At 46.2% G+C, this 18,153-nt stretch overlaps 1 protein-coding gene across 1 annotated transcript in view; it reads left to right on the top strand.

Moving 5' to 3' along the window:
- Nucleotides 1-18,153, top strand: part of ROCK1 (Rho associated coiled-coil containing protein kinase 1) — a 2,273,505-nt gene that overhangs the window by 1,729,738 nt on the left and 525,614 nt on the right. The window contains exon 24 of the mRNA XM_086965620.1: nucleotides 5,289-5,382. Coding sequence (XP_086821746.1) covers nucleotides 5,289-5,382 — 94 coding nt within the window. The remainder of the gene's footprint in view (nucleotides 1-5,288; nucleotides 5,383-18,153) is intronic.

The following is an 18,153-nucleotide window of genomic DNA, read 5'->3' as shown; positions in this document are numbered from 1 at the left end:
CTAGTGATTTGGCTGACAATGCTACAATTTCAAAGGAATCTAAAGTTATCTCGGACCATAATGCTCTAACTCTCACTATTAAACTTAGATCCATTAAGAGGGAACGCAGAATCTGGACATTTGATAGGAAGCTGTTAGCCAACAAAGATTATATTACTCACATTACTAGCTGGGCCCGAGAGTTTTTTGATATAAACAGATATAGTGCCTCTAGGGTTGTTGTATGGGATAGCTTTAAAGCGGCTCTAAGAGGCGAAACTACGAGCTATCAAGCTAGAATACGGAAGCAAAACAATATGGGATATCATCAACAATTGGCTGATCTGACCAGAGCCGAGGAAGAGCACATGGCACAAATAGCTCAAGGTGAAAATGGGAAACTAGCTATGCACCGTCTGCTAGTGTTAAAAACCGAGCTTAACTCTGGCCTGACTCAGAAAGCTGCTGAGACATATAAAGCACACCGGAAAGAAGTGTACGAGAACGGGGAGAAAGTTGGCAAACATCTCGCACTACATACACGCCAGCAAATGTCCCATAATGCCATCACAAAGATACAATCACAAGGGCAGACGTTCACACAAACACCAGAAATAATTGGGGCATTTCAACAATACTATCAGACCCTCTACCAGGATGATAACAGAACCAGCAGGGCAGACGCAGACTTGTTCTTGAAAGATCTTCTTGAGCAACCAGAGGTAAACAAGAATTTTGATGATAATACCAGAGAAGAGCTTGAGAAAGAAATTACCCTTATAGAAGTCCAGCTTGCTTTGTCTTCACTGGCTTCTGGGAAGGCGGCAGGCCCCGATAAAATACATCTGGAACTATATAAAATTCTCAGTCATACCCTGGGCCCACTATTATATGATCTATTTTTAGGGATCCAATGGACTGGTATCCCACCCACCTCATGGAGAGAAACAAATATAATTATCTTTCCAAAAAAGGGCAAATCTCAGGATCAATTATCATCATATCGGCCAATTTCCCTAATCAATTATGACTCCAAATTATACGCTAAAATAATGGCCATCCGGCTCGGACGGGTCGTCGAACATCTGGTCTCCTCATGGCAGCACGGGTTTATTCCCGGCAAAGGTACAACCGACCATACTCGGAGAGCAATCTCCTTGTTTGATGTAATGTCTGCAACAGGAGGCCAGATGTCGATGATCCTTCTGGATGCCGAGAAGGCCTTTGACCGGGTGTCCTGGAATTTTTTATGGGCTGCCCTGACGCAGTATAATTTCGGCCCCAAATTTGTCAAGTCTATAATGGCTATGTATTCTAAACCAATAGCAAAATTACAAATAATGGGCTCTGAATCAAGTATAGAGTATCCAGAGGCACACGCCAAGGCTGTCCATGTTCTCCAATATTATTTGTCCTGTATATAAACCCTTTAATTTTGAAACTTTTAGAGAACCCACTAATCACACCTATAGTTGTTAACAAATTTGAAACCAAAGTATTGGCCTATGCCGATGATATTGCGGTACTAACGCCTAATCCTTCTGTGGCAATATCAGAAATAGAGGCAGTAACGCAAGCCTATGGACGCTGCTCTGGATATTCTCTGAATAAAGAAAAAACAATCATCCTATGTACGGATAACATTATTTGTAATGATCACGGGAAAACTAATAATGCTACATACCTAGGTGTTAGCATAAGCCCCGATGTTCCACGAATCTCTCAACTCAATTATGAGCCATTACTAAACACTGTAAAGAAAGACCTAGATCGGGTTAATAGTTTACAGCTGTCAATAATTGGTAGAGGAAACTTTTTAAAAATGAATATCTTGCCAAGGGTGCTTTATCTTTTTCGGGCTATTCCATTGATGCCTGAAGAAAAGGTCCTCAAAATTCTAGACTCTCTTATGTCCAAATTTATATGGCAACAGGGCAAAACCAGAAGATCCTTGAAGCTTTTGTCACTACCACAGAACAAAGGTGGACTAGCAGTTCCAAACATTCTGCTATATCTCTGGGCTTCATTTCTCCAACAGATGGCCCCCCTTCTTTATGAGAATCCTAGCTCAGAGACTATGGAGGATGCACCTATTCCATCTATATACGAGCTATCCCTAGGGGAAAAAGCTAAAGGTCTTTTTCTGAGACAAGTAGAGAGAAGCTATTATAAGAAAAATAAATTCAAAGTTATCACGAGTGCCTGGACAATCTGGTTAAGGATTACGAAGTATATGCACATCCCAAAGCTTAATAGGTATTCTTCCCTATGGCATTCTAACCTTCTTCCCGAACTAGGGAGCGATGTTATCGCAAAGAAATGGTATTCTGTAGGAATTACCTCAGTTGGCGACCTTCTGGGTGCGAATGAGGCTTATACCTTTACAGATCTACAACAAAAATGTAATCTTCCAAATGGGCACTACTTTAAATATTTGCAGATTCATACTATGCTCAAACATAAGAACCCTAATATTAACTCGGAGAAAATTGAAATTATCAATACCATCGCTAAAAGAACATCAAGAATAGGTACAATCTATGGTCAGCTACTGGATAAGATACAAGATGATCTAGAACATACAGAAATTGTGTGGGCAGACAGACTTGACAATCCAAATGTAGATATTGACATGAGTCTCTGCCTATCATCACGACAACTTATGTCAGGTAGCTTAAAAGCCCAGACCTATAAAACTATCTATAATCTATACTATACTCCAGCCAAATTATATGCCTGGAGCAAAAGAGAGAACGATCACTGCCCCAGATGTCTTAAAGGCCCTGCGACGCTTATTCTCATGTTCTGTGAATGCGACCAATTAACGCTTATTAAAAAAATTATCTGTGATTTCTGGGAGGAAGTGTTTGGCCATAAAATACCCGACTCCCCTATTCTATATCTGCTAGGCACTGATAATACTCTAAACCTGAGCAGGGAAGAAGAGGACATGCTTTTTATAAGCTCGGCAGTCCTCAGGGTAATACTAGCAGCACAGTGGAAAGACTCAGATCCACCGAGTTTTCAAATGTGGTTAGCACGTCTTCTCGGGGTCTTCAATCAGGAAAGTGCCATCTATGCCACCAGAGGGCTAAGATCTGCTATGCGTGGTATGGCGATCTGGCAACCCATCACTAATTGGAGGAGGAGGCTTAGCACAGTGTGATAGTATGATAATGACTTACTCTATATGTCTTTTTATATGTCTATTCTTTGTCCTTTTCCTTTTCATTTTTTCTTTTTTTTTATTGTTTTCTTCATTTTTATTTCACTCTCCCTCTCAATATGAGAATGAAAACAAATCAAACATGGAAGTAATTGTTTATTGTACAATATTATCGTATTTCGACTACTTTTATTTTGTTTGTACCTGTTTTATCTGGTTCTGAAAAATAAAATGTTTAAAAAAAAGAAAGGTCGTGGGGTGCAGAAGCGGACCATCTCCTGACGGTTCGAGCTCTGCATCAAAATCTGCTATGCACTTATCTTCAGTAATGCCTTATCTGGTAGAGACTATATCTAGCTGCAGATTCCTTACCGATTCACCCTTTCTCCCTGCTCTGTGAACAGATTTCTAGGAACAGGGCTCACCGTTTTCAGGGTTCTAGTTTTACACACTAGTGATCTTTATAGATCTGTGCTTCTGGCTTGGAAAGTTGTGAAAAGTAACTGATGTCAGCATGCCTGGGTGGTGCCTTTATAAGTACCACATCATCACTTCTGACGATGCACGCGGGGCCGATCGAAGCCACCTACAGGCACACAGGGGTACTGCTCACGAAAGATCTTCTGTATCAAGTCTGAAGTCTGGGGAAATTAAAAGAAAAGGAATCAGCAGCCAGATATTATCTCTACCAGATAAGGCATTACAGATGGTAAGTAACTTTTTCTTTCAGATACCATTGAATTTCCACTTTAAAAAAACATCTGGATCGGCAATGTCTGAATATCTGGAAAAGCAGTTACACAGCCAAGAGCTGCAGAAGTCTTCCGTTTGGCAATATACAGACCAGTAACTCCTTTAAGGGGTCTGTCAGCAAAGCTGGTTTAAATAGCAAGCAATGACAGTCAATGTGTCTTGCTTGTATGTTATTGAAATCCTAAAGGAATGTATGCCTGCAAAACGCATAGTAAGTGCAGACTAGAGCTGTTACACCGTGGATGTGAAATTGTGAAGTAGAAAATGACCGTAAGAAGTGCATTATCCGCCACATCAGCAACCCCATAATGTAAAGTCAGTGTAATCATCCGATAAACTGCGGCCCTGTATTGATCTCATTAGCATTCACACCAGACATATAAATATTTCTCTAAGCAAACACTGAAAAGAAGAGTGATGATCTAGCAGCATTTATCGTTCAAGAGCAGGAATGAAACTCTTAAAATATGTTAGTGTTACTGGACTACAAAAAACAATTCCTTCACCACCATTTTGACCAGGTCAAATAGTTCACAGGGTTGATATAGCCGGTTTAACAGAATCTAATTATCATTGACATTACAATTCTCATACTAGTGATTCTCATAGCGTCACTTCATTTCTCCTACAAAACAAAATACTCTTTGCTATTGAAAATTAGGGAACAAATGAGGGAACACCCTTTTAAGGTATCACCAGCTCTATTTGTGCGCCAGATATATCAGTATTACAGAAGGGTTAGCACAGTCATCCGCGGCCTTTCCTGTGAAACAACAGTGCCCTCCGGGCACAGAAATCTGGTGCACATTACTGTTGCTCCTACAGGGCACTGTCTGTAATGTGGCCCCTAATTTTAAGTGTATTTGAAAGAGATTGTAAGTGGCTTCTAGTTCTGGACTTAAAGCAATATCTAGTAGTTTTTCCAGGAATTTTGTGGCATTGGCTAGAAATTGGGTGGTTCTTCATGCAGTTTCTAGTGTTGTACATTTTGTTGCATTGTTATAGGTGTTGTCTCTCTTCAGCAGTGCCCCAGGTGTTGCGAGCATAAGCATCAATATAGTACATGGATATTTTCAAAGTTTTCTCTGCTCCATCAACACCTGTCCATTAAAAACATGATCTTGACATGTATTGCTAGGGAAAGTAGGTTCTTCCTCTCTTACTGATTCATCAACATATATATAAAGGTTAGACTGAAAAGGTGAAGAAATAAGGTGGCCCTTGATTCAATAGCATTGGCAGTTGTTTATTGTAAGTATATATATTTTTTAAATTTAAATATATTAATAATGCTCATTTTTTTTAAATAGCTTATTATTGCAAGTTGGCACATGATACAGAGTATATATTCAGTTCAGTGAAGCTGTTGTTTTTCTTTGCCCATATTTAGCTGGAGGAAACTACTAGTATGTTAACCAAAGATGTTCAAACACTAACAAAAGAAAAAACATTGCTTCTTGAAAAGGCAAGAAAAGTTGAAGAAGGTAAATTTGCTAATGTTTGCAAGTTATTCTCTCTTATGTTTCTGTACATTAAAGTATTTGTACTTCTATGACCTATTTCTTAGTCCAACACAGCAGATACTATACCAACTAGTGGCCCAGCTGTGCCCAAGCCTCCTCATTCATACACCTGAACTCAGGAGCTGTTCCAGTTTTGTCTATTTCCCTTTCAGTAATTTCTCTTCATACTGCCTTGCAGGTTATGCTTCAAAAGATTCCAATTTTGTGTTCAAGTGATATATGATGCACCAAGCAGTGTGCAGTACCTGACCCATGCAGATACTATGTGCCTGTTTGGTGAACAGCCATCCTGTTTTTACCTATGATCAGTGTGTTTCTCCCCAGCAATAGCTCTCTGGCACCCTTAGATCATGCCAGGCACCCCTAGTTGAGGTTGCTGCAGAGGCCCCCAAGCCACTTTAGTTTGCTATCTCAAGCTCATGTGTGGCTGTTAGAAGGAAGGATAGAGCATTTCCTTCCTGGCTGGAGAATTATCAGGTGGGTCTTAAAAAGTGTTCAAACGGGCCAGTCCTTGCTCTTCATGACCTCCCCATCCACCTTCCTTCCGCTCCAGAGCAACTTTCAGAGAAGCACCCCGCAATCCTGATGCAGGAGATCAACTATGTATTGTCCAAGGGTGCCATTGAATGGGTACCCGACTCTGAGAAGGATGAAAAAGGCTCCCTGTGCCAAAGTAGGAGATTGCAGGCCTATTTTGTACCTCTGTCCCCTGCACTTCTTTCTGAGGATGGATACGTTCAAAATGCTCACTCTGGCTCAGATCTTGTTTGCTAAGGATACAGGAGACTGGATGGTATTCTTGGACATGGAGGACACATTTTCACATACTTATCCTGCAGTCCCACTGATGTTACCTGTAGTTCAAGCTAGTCCAAGAACACTTTCAGTTTAGTGTGCTTCCTTTTTACACCTCCTGTGTTCACAAACGTGATGGCGGCGGTGATCTTCAAAGATTTGGAGTATGCATATTTCCATGACTCCACAACTGACTGCTGAAAGTAGGCATTTCACAGGTAAGTCATAGACCTCCTCCGGACGACAGTTGAATTACTGATGTTGTTGGGTTTAACCATTAACCGTCCAAAGTCCCACCGGAGCCCCAGGCAGAGGATTCAGTTCTTAGGACAATTTTAGACACAGACATTCAAGGCCTTATCTCCACCTCAACCAGTCCAGGATGTCATCCCTATTGGCTGTTTTGGGTTCGGTACTTGGATTCTGTGAAGATGGATCTAAGGCTTCTTAATCTCCTGGCCTCTTATAACCTTCTTATTCCCAACACCAGGTGGCATAGCACTTGTAGACCCTGCAGTGAACCCTCAAGTCAACAGTAGGCCCAACATGAGGGCTAACTTTTTTTACTCCATTAAGGTCTCGAACGAGATGGCACATGATTTGCAATGGTGCCTTTCAGATGCTAACCTGACCTGTGTCTTGCCACTCTCCTTTCACCACCAGAGTTCACAGTGGTGACAGGTGCATCGCTGCTGGGTTGGGGTGAAGTTTTCATCTGGGAGAGGTGGATAGCGATCTCCGCATCATCCTTTTGAAGCTCTGTCAATCCAGGTGGTGCACATAACACCAGCCCCTTACAAGCCAAACTTGTAATGTTCTTTTATTTGTTCTTTCATTAGCCCACTAAGGTCTTATGGTCTGCATTGTGACAGGTTATTTTTCGAACCCTTTAGGCCTTTCTGTGCTTACATTACAAACCATCTTTAAGTCACAGGTTGCGATGCATTCTTTGTTATGCCTCATTGGGACCTGAACTTGTTATGTACTTTTCTCATGTTCATGCACTCCGAGCCTGTGCAAAACTTTTCCTTCAACATCTTAACACTGAAAATAATCTACCTCATTGCTTAGAATTATGTCTGAACGCCATGTGAGTGAACTGCAGGTGCTGTCATTGCAGCTGCTCCACCTCACATTTTATCTTGGCAATTTAGTATTAAGGACCGGATTTAACTTCCTCCTGAAGGTTGTGTCTCCCTTCCATGTTGGCCAGTTGATCGCTATATTTTTTCTGTGCCTCACCGCCATGAATGTGGAAGAGAGACTTAACTGCTTTGACCATATGCGAGTGCTGAGGTTTTGCATCAACCGTTCAAACGTCCATCGCACAGATTATCAGCTCTATATGGGATTTTCTGGAGCATGGAAGGGCAAGTCTGCAGTCTGTGTTCAGCCTGAGTGGCCTGGGTGTGCCCAGACGCGGGTCCCTTGCTCGCTGGGCCTCGCTGAATAGGAGTGATACGTCAAAACCGGTCCCAGGATGCTTAGTATCGGTCCAAGGAGGACCTGGCCTGCTAGTTCTGGCTGGACTGTTCCCATGAGGAGCTGGCTCAAGACTAATTTGCATTTGGCTGGGTGGCATTAGTGAGCAAAAGAATGATGGATTCAACCCAGATCTCTTGTCTGGGGGTGAGTGGATGAAAAGTTCCAGCACTCAGTCCATCATCTAGTTGTGTTTGGAACATAGATGAGAGACAGTGCAGCTTATTATATCTCATGTTTTATTCATACTCAGCTGAACTTCCACACATCATATAGATTGATTTTGTACCGAGTTCTCTTGCTTAAGTATACATTGCCTGAAGAGCAGCTAACCCTTTTAAAGGATCAAAGACTTGTCATTGCTATATTCGTTCCTGGAGTATAAATCCCAGGAAACTTGACAGAGAAATTTTCCTTGAAAGCCGAACTTAGAACAAGCTGTCAAGATCTGGATTGTTCCGTACTGATGCTACAGAGTAATCATGAAAGTACAACGTATGTTGCAGAATCAAAAAACAATCTCTGCTCATGACACGTGTGAAGCTGGGTTTGGCTTGTGCCATGTGTAAGGCTCCAAAAAGTTTTCAACTCTCCAAGTGAAGTAGTAGTCTGCAGGTGTGCCTAAGAATGAGTCCCTGAATGCCTCCATTCTCCCTCAATAAACTGTGTGGCGCGATAGATGTGTTTGCTGCAAACTTTTCTCAAGGAACACAAATCCACAGAAAGTTGAAATCTGAAAGAGAGACGTTAGTGATAGATTCCTTACCTTAGAATATCCTCAGGCGTCAGACTGGATCCGGAAACTTTTGCGTAGCAATACCCCTGCGCGTCGGTAGGCGTCGTCCGCGGCTCCGCGTCAGTCGTCGGCGTCATTAGCGCCGGAATGACGTCGCTGGAGTACTTAGATGCCGCCCTCGCGCGCTGACGTCAGTTCTTCTTTTCAGATCCGGAGAAGCTCTACCCCTTAGTCACTTTTTGCCTAAACTTTTTTGATCTTTTGATCTGGTTTTTCTCGAGTCGTTCGACTCTTAGGGTGCCGGTAGGGATGCCCGGGTTCAAACCCTGCTCCAAGTGCAACCGAATGATGTCGGTTACCGACCCCCATTGACGGTGCCTTCAGTGTCTAGGCCTCGACCACGATGACCGAACCTGCTCCGACTGCCGGGCCCTGACGTCTAAGGCTAGGCGGGAGCGGTCCCGCAAGCGACTTAAGATCCGGCAGTCGGCCCACGCCGTTCAAGGTCCCGGTCCCACAGGAGGTCAAGGGACCGGTCGCTGGGTCTGAGCCCTCGTACATCCGAGAGTCGGCATCGGTCTTCGGGATCAAGATCCTCAGGGAAGAGGCATGAGAGGTCGGAAAGGCGCCATCGCTCTTCCGACCCACCCCGACGCTCGCGCGACGTGGCTGGGGGTTCGGGTGACACCACCCACGCTGCTCCGACGGAGTTGCGGGCGCCGCAGCCTGCCCCACACCTTCCGGTCCCCGGGCACGATGCGACGCCTGAGGAAGTTGAGCGGTACCTTATGGCCATGAGGTCTCTCCCTCCTCCCCCGGGCTCCGTGGCGCCTTCGGGCCCAGCTGTTCCGGATGGGGGGGCCTAGCGGGTCGGGTGCTTCGGCTACGACGCCGCCGGGTGCTTCGGCCCTGACGACGCTGGCGACTTCGGTCCCGGCGCCTCAGGCCCCCACTGGATCCGCTTCCGGATCCGGGTTGTCGCCGGTCGATCTCACAACCTCACCGACGCCGCCCCCTAGAGTGTCGCCTACGGGCGACGCCGTCCCCGATCCTGCCCTCGATTCGGTTCCGGCGCCGAAGCAGCACCGCTAGGCGCCGCTCTCAACGTCGTATGGAGACTTTTATTTCCACGAACCGGCTCTGTAGGAAGGTGGATAACTGACTATGGTTACCCCAGATCTTTTGCCTAGTGTTTAGCTGGTTTTCGACTTAGCCTGGGGCCCTGATTAGCAGGATCCCAGGGCAACTATCTGCTCTCTCTTTAAAATGGACTCCATGTACCCTAGGTACAGTGTACTATAGGTACCTAGGGCATAGGTGCATCCAAGGCCTACCAGGGGCCGCAGCATGTATTATGCCACCCCTGGCTGGCCACCCAAATTGTACACAAAGAAGGTATTGGATCCTACAACTGACCTGCCTGGACCTCAACAATTGCAAAACAGAACAAGATGGCTAGTCAGGATAGTTTGAAAAAGAATTACGACCCACACAGCCCATGTATGCTGCGTGAACCAGAACTTTTGTTTAACAAGACATTTATTTTCATTTATAGTCAAGTTTCATTAATTCATTCAAAGATGTCTTCAAAGAAAGACACTGTCAAAACAGTAAAGTCAAAAACATACAAGTGTGTGCACGGTATATACAGGTGTAGAAACATTTACAAAGAATGCTCAAAATTACATGACACCAAAATAAGACTTGATACACAAATATATTCCAAATCAATTGCGATCATAACACATTTACACAAAACGTTAAGGGAAAAACCAGTCCTTTAACTAAAAAAACAGTGGACAGGCGGAACTAGAGATGGAATAGGACTACCTGCCTATCTCACAACACCTGTGATAAGAGTATTTAATAATAAGATTGCAAACAAGGGCCCACAACAGTGGAATTATTTGATCCCTAGCTGCACCCTTCTTTCTTGTCACAGGCTGGGGGTCAATGCGTTTCGAACCGTAGTTATTATCAGTTCTCCTCAGGACAGAGACTGGATTCTGAGCTTCACTGTAAAAAATAAACAAACAAGGATGGTGTCACACTACTAATGTCACACTGTAAGGGCCTCTCTGTCTATTCACAGAAAAACTGAAAAGAATGTACCTGCATGGCAAGCACAGAGGCTGCACGGGTGTAAATGAATTGCGAATCAAGAGTTTATCTGAAAAAATAAATCAAGTAGCAATCAGGACTGAGGCGCATTAGGCTGCTGTTAAAACACAAGCACACAAGGCAGATAGGGGGGGATGATGAGCCCCGTAAAATACCTGAAGTGGGTTACTGGAGTGTCAAGGAAAACGAATCGTCCGCGCCGCGGTACACATTCAGATGGAGGGTTGGCTTCACATTCTTCGTGACACTGATTGAAAGAGACGAATGAAGGGATCACTGTAGTGCGTACAAATGCGGCACTCAAATAAATTACCGCGAGTAGGTGTAAAAGGGTACAGACACGTCTCGTACCTGCACGCCATTGCAATGACAGAAAGGCGGCTTCACCCGGGGCGGGTCCGGGACAAGTGGCGGGTGTAACTCAGCCGCGTGTGGCTGTTGTAATACAAAGGCAGGGGAGAGTGCACGTTTTAATGCTGTCATACGGGACGTGAGGGATAGAATTCAAGATCAATTGGGAGTCGCGGGGGACCCCCTTACTTACAATCGGCGGAATCAATCCTTTTCAAGACCGCAGACTTAAGGGGTGTACCTGGCGCAGGCCCGCTCAGGTACTTCTAAAATACAACCTGAGCGGAAATATTGAAAGCAAGGAAGGACTCATTACCGGTTCTAAGAATGCTGGTACTCGTAGTTCCGTGAGGCGGAATAAAAAGTATTTTGTTCACGGGATGTCTATTTACATTATCAGTGACTGAGGGCGCGATGTTAGTATACGGCAATCAGACATCTTCAATGCCCGTGACTATCTGCCCCCGCCACTGTGAATGTTAGGAAAACAAGCGCCACATTTATGCGCACGGGTCGATTAGTGTCTCTAAACCCAACCACTTAGGAAAAGCCTACCTATGCCACGGTATATTATTTAGGGGCGCAACCTTAACACATATAAATAGGACAAGATCATAAATGCCTAATACATGTTGTTTTACTAGCAAGCAAGTTGACATCATCACTGATCATGGTTAACAACTGAAAATAGCCTGACATCAACATAGATTCTAGTTTACAGTCTGTAAGAAGCTATAGAAAGAAGCTTGACATCATCACTGATCCTAGTTGACAGCTCGAAATGGCCTGACACCAACATAGATTACAGTTTACAGTCTATAACTCAGCATGATAGACAATCAAAAGTTGCGTGAATATGAAAATGAAGTGAGTTTGATTTGCAAAAAAGAGAGAGATGCAGCATTTAGAAGGAAAGGAGCTTAATAGCAGCAGCACGGCTCCTGAACAGCTCAGCACAGAGAAGTCGGGAAATATTAGATTTCCAAGTTCAAACATTTCATTTAGGCCAGAATTGGAAGTATCAAATTTCAAAATGAGATACGCCTCTTTTTGAGAAAGGCGTGCGTCTGGGTCCTCGCTGCCACCTCGGATGACTGCAAGCACAGTCCATCTGATATCGTTAGTGGAGTGCTTAAGTTGGACAAAATGGGAAACCAATGGTGCTGTTAGAATTTTGTTGTTTATTCTAGAGCGGTGTTGGATGATTCTTTGACGCACCTCCTGCGTGGTCTTACCAATGTAGACCTTTTTGCAAGGACATTGGATGGCGTACACAGTATACTTTGTTTTGCAGTTAGTGTGTTCGTCGTGTCGCCAAAATTTGTTGCGTCTGTGAAGACTGAACCCTCCATTGTAAGATCGCAGACGGTACAGGTCCCACATTTGCGGTGTCCCTTAACAGGGCTAGACCCAAAGATGGTACTTTGAGTGTCTCTTTTTGCAGGGGGCTGTGTGGAAGTAATCATCTGACCAATGCTCCGTTTTTTTTTAGGGCAAACAATGGTGCCCCCACATCTGGTAGGATTTCCTCACTTAGGTGCCAACACCTCCTGATGGTTTTTTGAAGTTGGTTGGTGTGGGGACCGAAGGTAGATACGCACACAATCCTTTGGGTCGCCGGTCTAGATCTTTTCTCCAGGAGATGCTCCATGGGCGTCCATGTGGCTCTCTTGATAGAGTGCTTCAACAGCTTATGTGGGTATCCTCTTTCCTGCAGTTTTTGCAGTTAGCGCTTGTCCATGGAGATCAAACTGCTGTATTGACGAACAGTTCCGCCTCACACGGAGGAATTGTCCGTAAGGGAGATTATCCCGCAAGCACCTGGGATGATAGCTCCTATAGTGTAGAGCGTTATTCTTATCAGTTTTCTTTTGATATAAGGAGCACGAGAGTCCGTCGGTCTTGGCAGACACCTCCACATCCAGGAAGGGTAATGATTTGGAATCATAGCTCAGGCTGAATTTTATGTCAGGGCTTCTGTTATTAAGCCAAATATGGAATTCTTCAAGTAAGGCCGACGTCCTGTTCAGACGCACCACACGTCGTCTATATATCTGAGCCATTGCTCAATATGATCTCTGTAGGGGTTGTTGTTGAACACGTATCGCTCCTCATATTGGCCCATGTAGAGAATTGCCATTTCTGGCGCGAAGGGACAGCCCATCGCTGAGCCTTTCACTTGCAGAAACATTTCTTCCTCGAATGTAAAAAAGTTCTTTTTAAGAGCCAAAGATGCAAAAGACACAATGAGGTCAGTGGCGACCCTGTGTGGACGAGGTCTACTTTCCAAGTATAGTTCAATGACATCTAGGCCATCTTGCTGGGGTATCTGTGTATACAAGGACGACACGTCCATGGTGGCTAGCAGTTGAGAATTAGAATCAAACTTCAGGCCTTCGACCTTGTTAATGAAATCCATGGTGTCTCTTAGGTACGATGGAACTTGGACAACAAGAGGTTTGAGAAATATGTCCACGAATTGAGAGATCGGCTCAAAAACGGAGTCGCACCCCGAAACTATGGGGCGTCCCTGCGGTGTTTTGGAGTCTTTGTGCACTTTCGGAAGAAAATATAAATGTGGAATTCGTGGATGTTTCTCACAAGGTATTCAGATTCCTTCGGTCCGAGTATCCCGGTTTCTCTGGCCCCATTCACAAGTCTGGTGACTTCTTCCAGTATCTGGGCTGTGGGATCTTGTGTGATCCGGCGGTACCAATCCTGGTTGTAGACGTGACTTCGCCCTTCAGTTCTATACAGGTCTTTGGACCAAAGAACCACTGCCCCTCCCTTATCTGCTGGCCTTCTAATGGCCTCCTGCTGGTTCTTCAATTCGTGTATAGCTTCTTTTTTGTTTCTTGGTAATGTTACCAAGTACAAACGGGCGTTTCTTCTCAAGGATATTTAGAGATGACCACCCAAATTGACACAACTGGCTGATCACTCAGCTGGAGCAAGGTGGTGTAATCACCCTTTGCTTTAGATATAGTATACCTATATATAACCTTATATCTAGACACATATACACCTGTAACTCACTCCTATGGCAGGCCTTAACAATCCTGGAGGCAGAGTGCTTGGTTTTATGTGAGATGGTGCTCTAGCATGAGCTGAGCCTGTCTGCAGCTTTCGGAACCATGTCCTTATAGCTGTTCTAGGATATTGCCATACCATATACTCTTAAGTGCATTATGAACCTCCCGGTCAGATGCTAACTATGGTTTGGCTTTATCAAAACATGTCGAGTAAGGTGTCATACAATTTGGAATACTACCCCCTCGCCAGTCCTGGCGACAGGGGTAGCATTCCACCCTTCTAGAGGGAGAAGACATGTTGTTCCTACTATTCCCGGTTAAGGTTAACCAGAGACTCAGCATCACAAAATGGATGCTGCTGCCACAGACACAAGTCTGACCTCCTGCTGCTGGGAGTCCTTCCAGCGAGGGAGTCTTGGGCAATAGGTTTCCTGCCTTGGTATGTGCTAGCACCACTCCAGACAGGACTTTGTGTATTGGGACAGGGAGGGCTGGAAGGATTGAGACACTGCCTGGGGCACACAAGGTGTCCCATGCATAGTCCAGTTCAAACCGGTGCTTGGGCTTCCCTGCCCCAGCTCTGGCTCGAAACTGGACAAAGGGAAAGGGGTGTAATCGCCCCCTTCCCTGGTCCCACCCATAGGAGGGACCTAGCAGGCAATCCAGCCCCTAAGATCAGTATATAGGTAGGAGCTGAGTCACTAGGACTTTAGATTATCCTGACTGAAACTTTGAAACGAAACTCTGGACCTTCATCACTCTACTTTGCAAGAAGACGACTGAAGAATCTCCCTTGTGGTCAAGGAGTGACCACCCTGCACAAGCAGGCACCATCCAGCGATCAACGACTTGCTTTGCCGCCGCCAGAGCCAGAGCCCAGAGCCTGACAAGAACCGGATTCCCAGACATCCAACAGCCCGATCCACAGTCCCTACATAGCTGAGACCCGTATAGGTGACGTGAGACAAGGAACCAGCCATCTTGAAAAGTATGCGACCTGCTAACTGTGCAGCCCCCGAGGTCCCCTCGAAGCTGTGCATTGGGGATTGAGAAGCCCCAGCCCCGAGCAGCATCTGCACCGAAGATCAGCCCTGCACATTCCACGAGTTCTGCGTGGGGCCCTTTTGCATTTTCCTGCTCGACGCATCTGGCCGGTCTCTTGCCAGTTGGCTAGTGGCCATCTTGGCGACGATCCCGTGAAACTACACCGCTGGTCTGGTTGCTCCAGACTGGCCCTTACTTCCTTGAAAAGAAGCAGCCCCTCAGACCTTGCTCGTCTGAGTAAGAAGCCTACATGGATTCCTGCATGGGTTGCCTTTGCCAAAGGCTTGTTGCCTCCAATCTTGAAGCCAACACCGCTGACAGCGAGAGCCTTCGTGGGACAGCTCGTGACTCCATCCTGGTCGTTGTCGATGACTCCGGGACAACGTGGCTGCAGAGACCAGCTTCCCATCAGCACCCGATCGCATCCTGACATCGCCTGGTTCCGTCCTGGTTCCATCCTGGTTACTGGCTAGTGACCCAGACTCTGTCCCCTCTGCTTTCAGGTCCTCTACATCTTCGATCCACCCTTGGATCCACCCGGACTCTTCTCTTCTGACAGCCTGCAGCATCTTTACTCCAAGGCTCCATAGATCTCCACGACGAAACCCGACACACTTTTGGACCCATGCACCCACTCCCTGTGGGTTAGGTAACACGAGTAAAACGGTGCTCCTGTAGAGGTTTACATCCCTAGTGTCCTAGTTTCAAGTGGTTAAGTTCTATTCCAGTCGGAAGGCTCCTAAATCTTTAACTTTATAACTTTTACGCACCCATTGACTTCAATGTTTACACTTGTGTGCTTTTAGACACTGTACACTCCTCCCGTGGGCCTCCTGCTCCCTAACTATTGTTAGCTCAGTGTAGCCCCAGCGATTCCCAAGGCCCTAGGCCTTACCATTGTTCGTGTCATGGTACTTATACCACTTTTTTGATATATGGTTGGACGGGCCACCCCGTCCTATCCATAATTGGCCAACTTTTGTCTATTCTATTAAGTTACTCGTTTTCCGCTTGTGCTTCTGTGCTCATAAAGAGTTCAGGGGTTTGTTTAGAAATAAATACATATATATTTTCAATATATATCTTGTGTGGTGTCCTTTCATTTGGTATTAAAGCGATTAAAGCGTCCTAACCAACAACATCCTGGATAACTCTCAACACGGGTTTAGAGCTGGTCACAGCACAGAGACAGCCTTGCTCAGTGTAATAGAAGACCTCCGTACCATTCTTGACACCGGCGGAACGGCAGCACTGGTCCTGTTGGACCTCAGTGCTGCCTTCGACACGGTGTCGCACGAGGTTCTTCTGATGAGACTGGAGGAAATTGGAATCACGGGGACAGCCCTAGGATGGTTTAGAGACTTTCTTTCCAACAGGTCCTTCAAAGTCTCCACCCCCCCTTACATCTCTAAGGAGCATAACATCGGACAGGGAGTGCCGCAGGGTTCATCCCTGAGCCCCACCCTTTTCAATGTCTATGTCCGTCCTCTTGCAGAGGTGGCTAGAAGGAGCGGACTGGCATTGGTGTCCTACGCTGACGACACCCAGCTGGTGGTGGCTCTTAATGACAACAGTGGTTTGGAGGCTCATCACTTCAAACAGACACTTACTGACATCACCAACTGGATGATGGCGAATTTCCTCCAACTTAACGCCGGGAAAACAGAGATACTGCTCCTGGGGAAAAACACCGCGTCCTGGGGAGATAGCTGGTGGCCTGACACCTTGGGCCAACCTCCTAAGCCAAAGGAATGCGTTAAAAATCTGGGAGTCTTGGTGGACTCGGCATTGAAGTTTACTCACCACACTAAAAAGGTGGCTGCCACCTGCTTCGGCATCTTACGTAACCTCAGACCTATTTTGAGGTTCTTCGATTGCCGCTCCCGACAGTTAATTGTCCAGGCGACCATCCTTTCAAGACTGGACTATGCTAGCTCTCTTTTATTGGGGGCTAACCTTGCCGAAACCAACAGATTACAGAGAGTCCAGAATGCGGCTGCCAGGGCGCTGGTAGGCCTCCCCCGCCACTCTTCGGTGGCCGGAGCCTTGAAAAAACGGCACTGGCTCCCGGTGGGCAAAAGGATCCAGTTCAAGGCACTTTGTTTAGCCTTTAAAATTCTTAAAACCACCTCTCCCCCAATGCTGTGCCCCCTCCTGTCGGAGTATACTCCTAGGAGGTCGCTTCGCTCAGAGGGACAACATCTCGTGATCATCCCTCGTACCAAACTGGCCAGAATAGGCAGTCGATCCTTTAGCCTCCTAGCTGCCAAGCTATGGAACAGTCTACCGGAAACAATCCGTGGCATGCAGGACCTTTTGGCTTTCAGAAAGGCCATCAAAACTCACCTTTTTCAGTAATGCCTCTTCTTCTCTCTGTGTTTCTAACTTTCTGCATTTAGTCTTCTCGCAGCGCCGGGACGCCCCTTGGCTGGGGCAGCCGCGCGCTATACAAATCACTATAACATAACATAACATAACAAAACAGCTGGCTTCACATGCCCTCTTGAGTTTAGCCTAAGACTGCTTTGTCCATGCTACCCCTAGGATAGCTGGTCTATAAGGTTGACTTTACAACCATCACCATAAGGGTTGGTTGGACTGGTGCAAGGTGCTCACTAGAATAGCGAACATCCTATACCAGGCCAACGTCTCACAGGCTACATCTTTTGAACCTGAATTTCAGGTGATGGGTGACGAGGGAGATTGGGAGGGGTCTGTGGACCCTCTGGTACAGGAGTGCCAGTCTCAGCAGGACTGGACATGTGAGCTAGGGGATGCCAGTGGACTGGACACTTCGCCAGACACTGGTTTTGTCTCCCCTCCAACCGTGGCTACGGAGGAGGGGGCTGCCTACAGTGTAGTGTTGACGCGGGCGGCCAAGGAATTGGGCCTGGAGCTCCCCGTCGCGGCCGTGAGGACTAACCTTCTCACTGAGGTCCTTAAACCGCAGGCAAGCTCGGCTGAGCCTCTACTGCTGTTTAATGAGGCCTTGTGTGACGTTCTTTTGGGCACTTGGTCCAAGCCTGCTACAGGTCAGCCTGTAGATAGGAACGTGGCCAGACGCTACCGCCCGGCTCCGGGCGACCCTTGCTTCTTGTCCACCCACCCCACCCCGAGAGCCTGGTTATCCAGGCCTCTACTTCCCAGGCTGCATTCCTGACGGCTCCGCCC

The sequence above is a fragment of the Lissotriton vulgaris genome, chromosome 4_1 (assembly GCF_964263255.1).
Source record: "Lissotriton vulgaris chromosome 4_1, aLisVul1.2, whole genome shotgun sequence".
Classification (NCBI taxonomy): Eukaryota; Metazoa; Chordata; class Amphibia; order Caudata; family Salamandridae; genus Lissotriton; species Lissotriton vulgaris.
The sequence above is the reverse complement of the archived record's forward strand: the minus strand, read 5'-3'. Positions and strand labels throughout refer to the sequence as shown.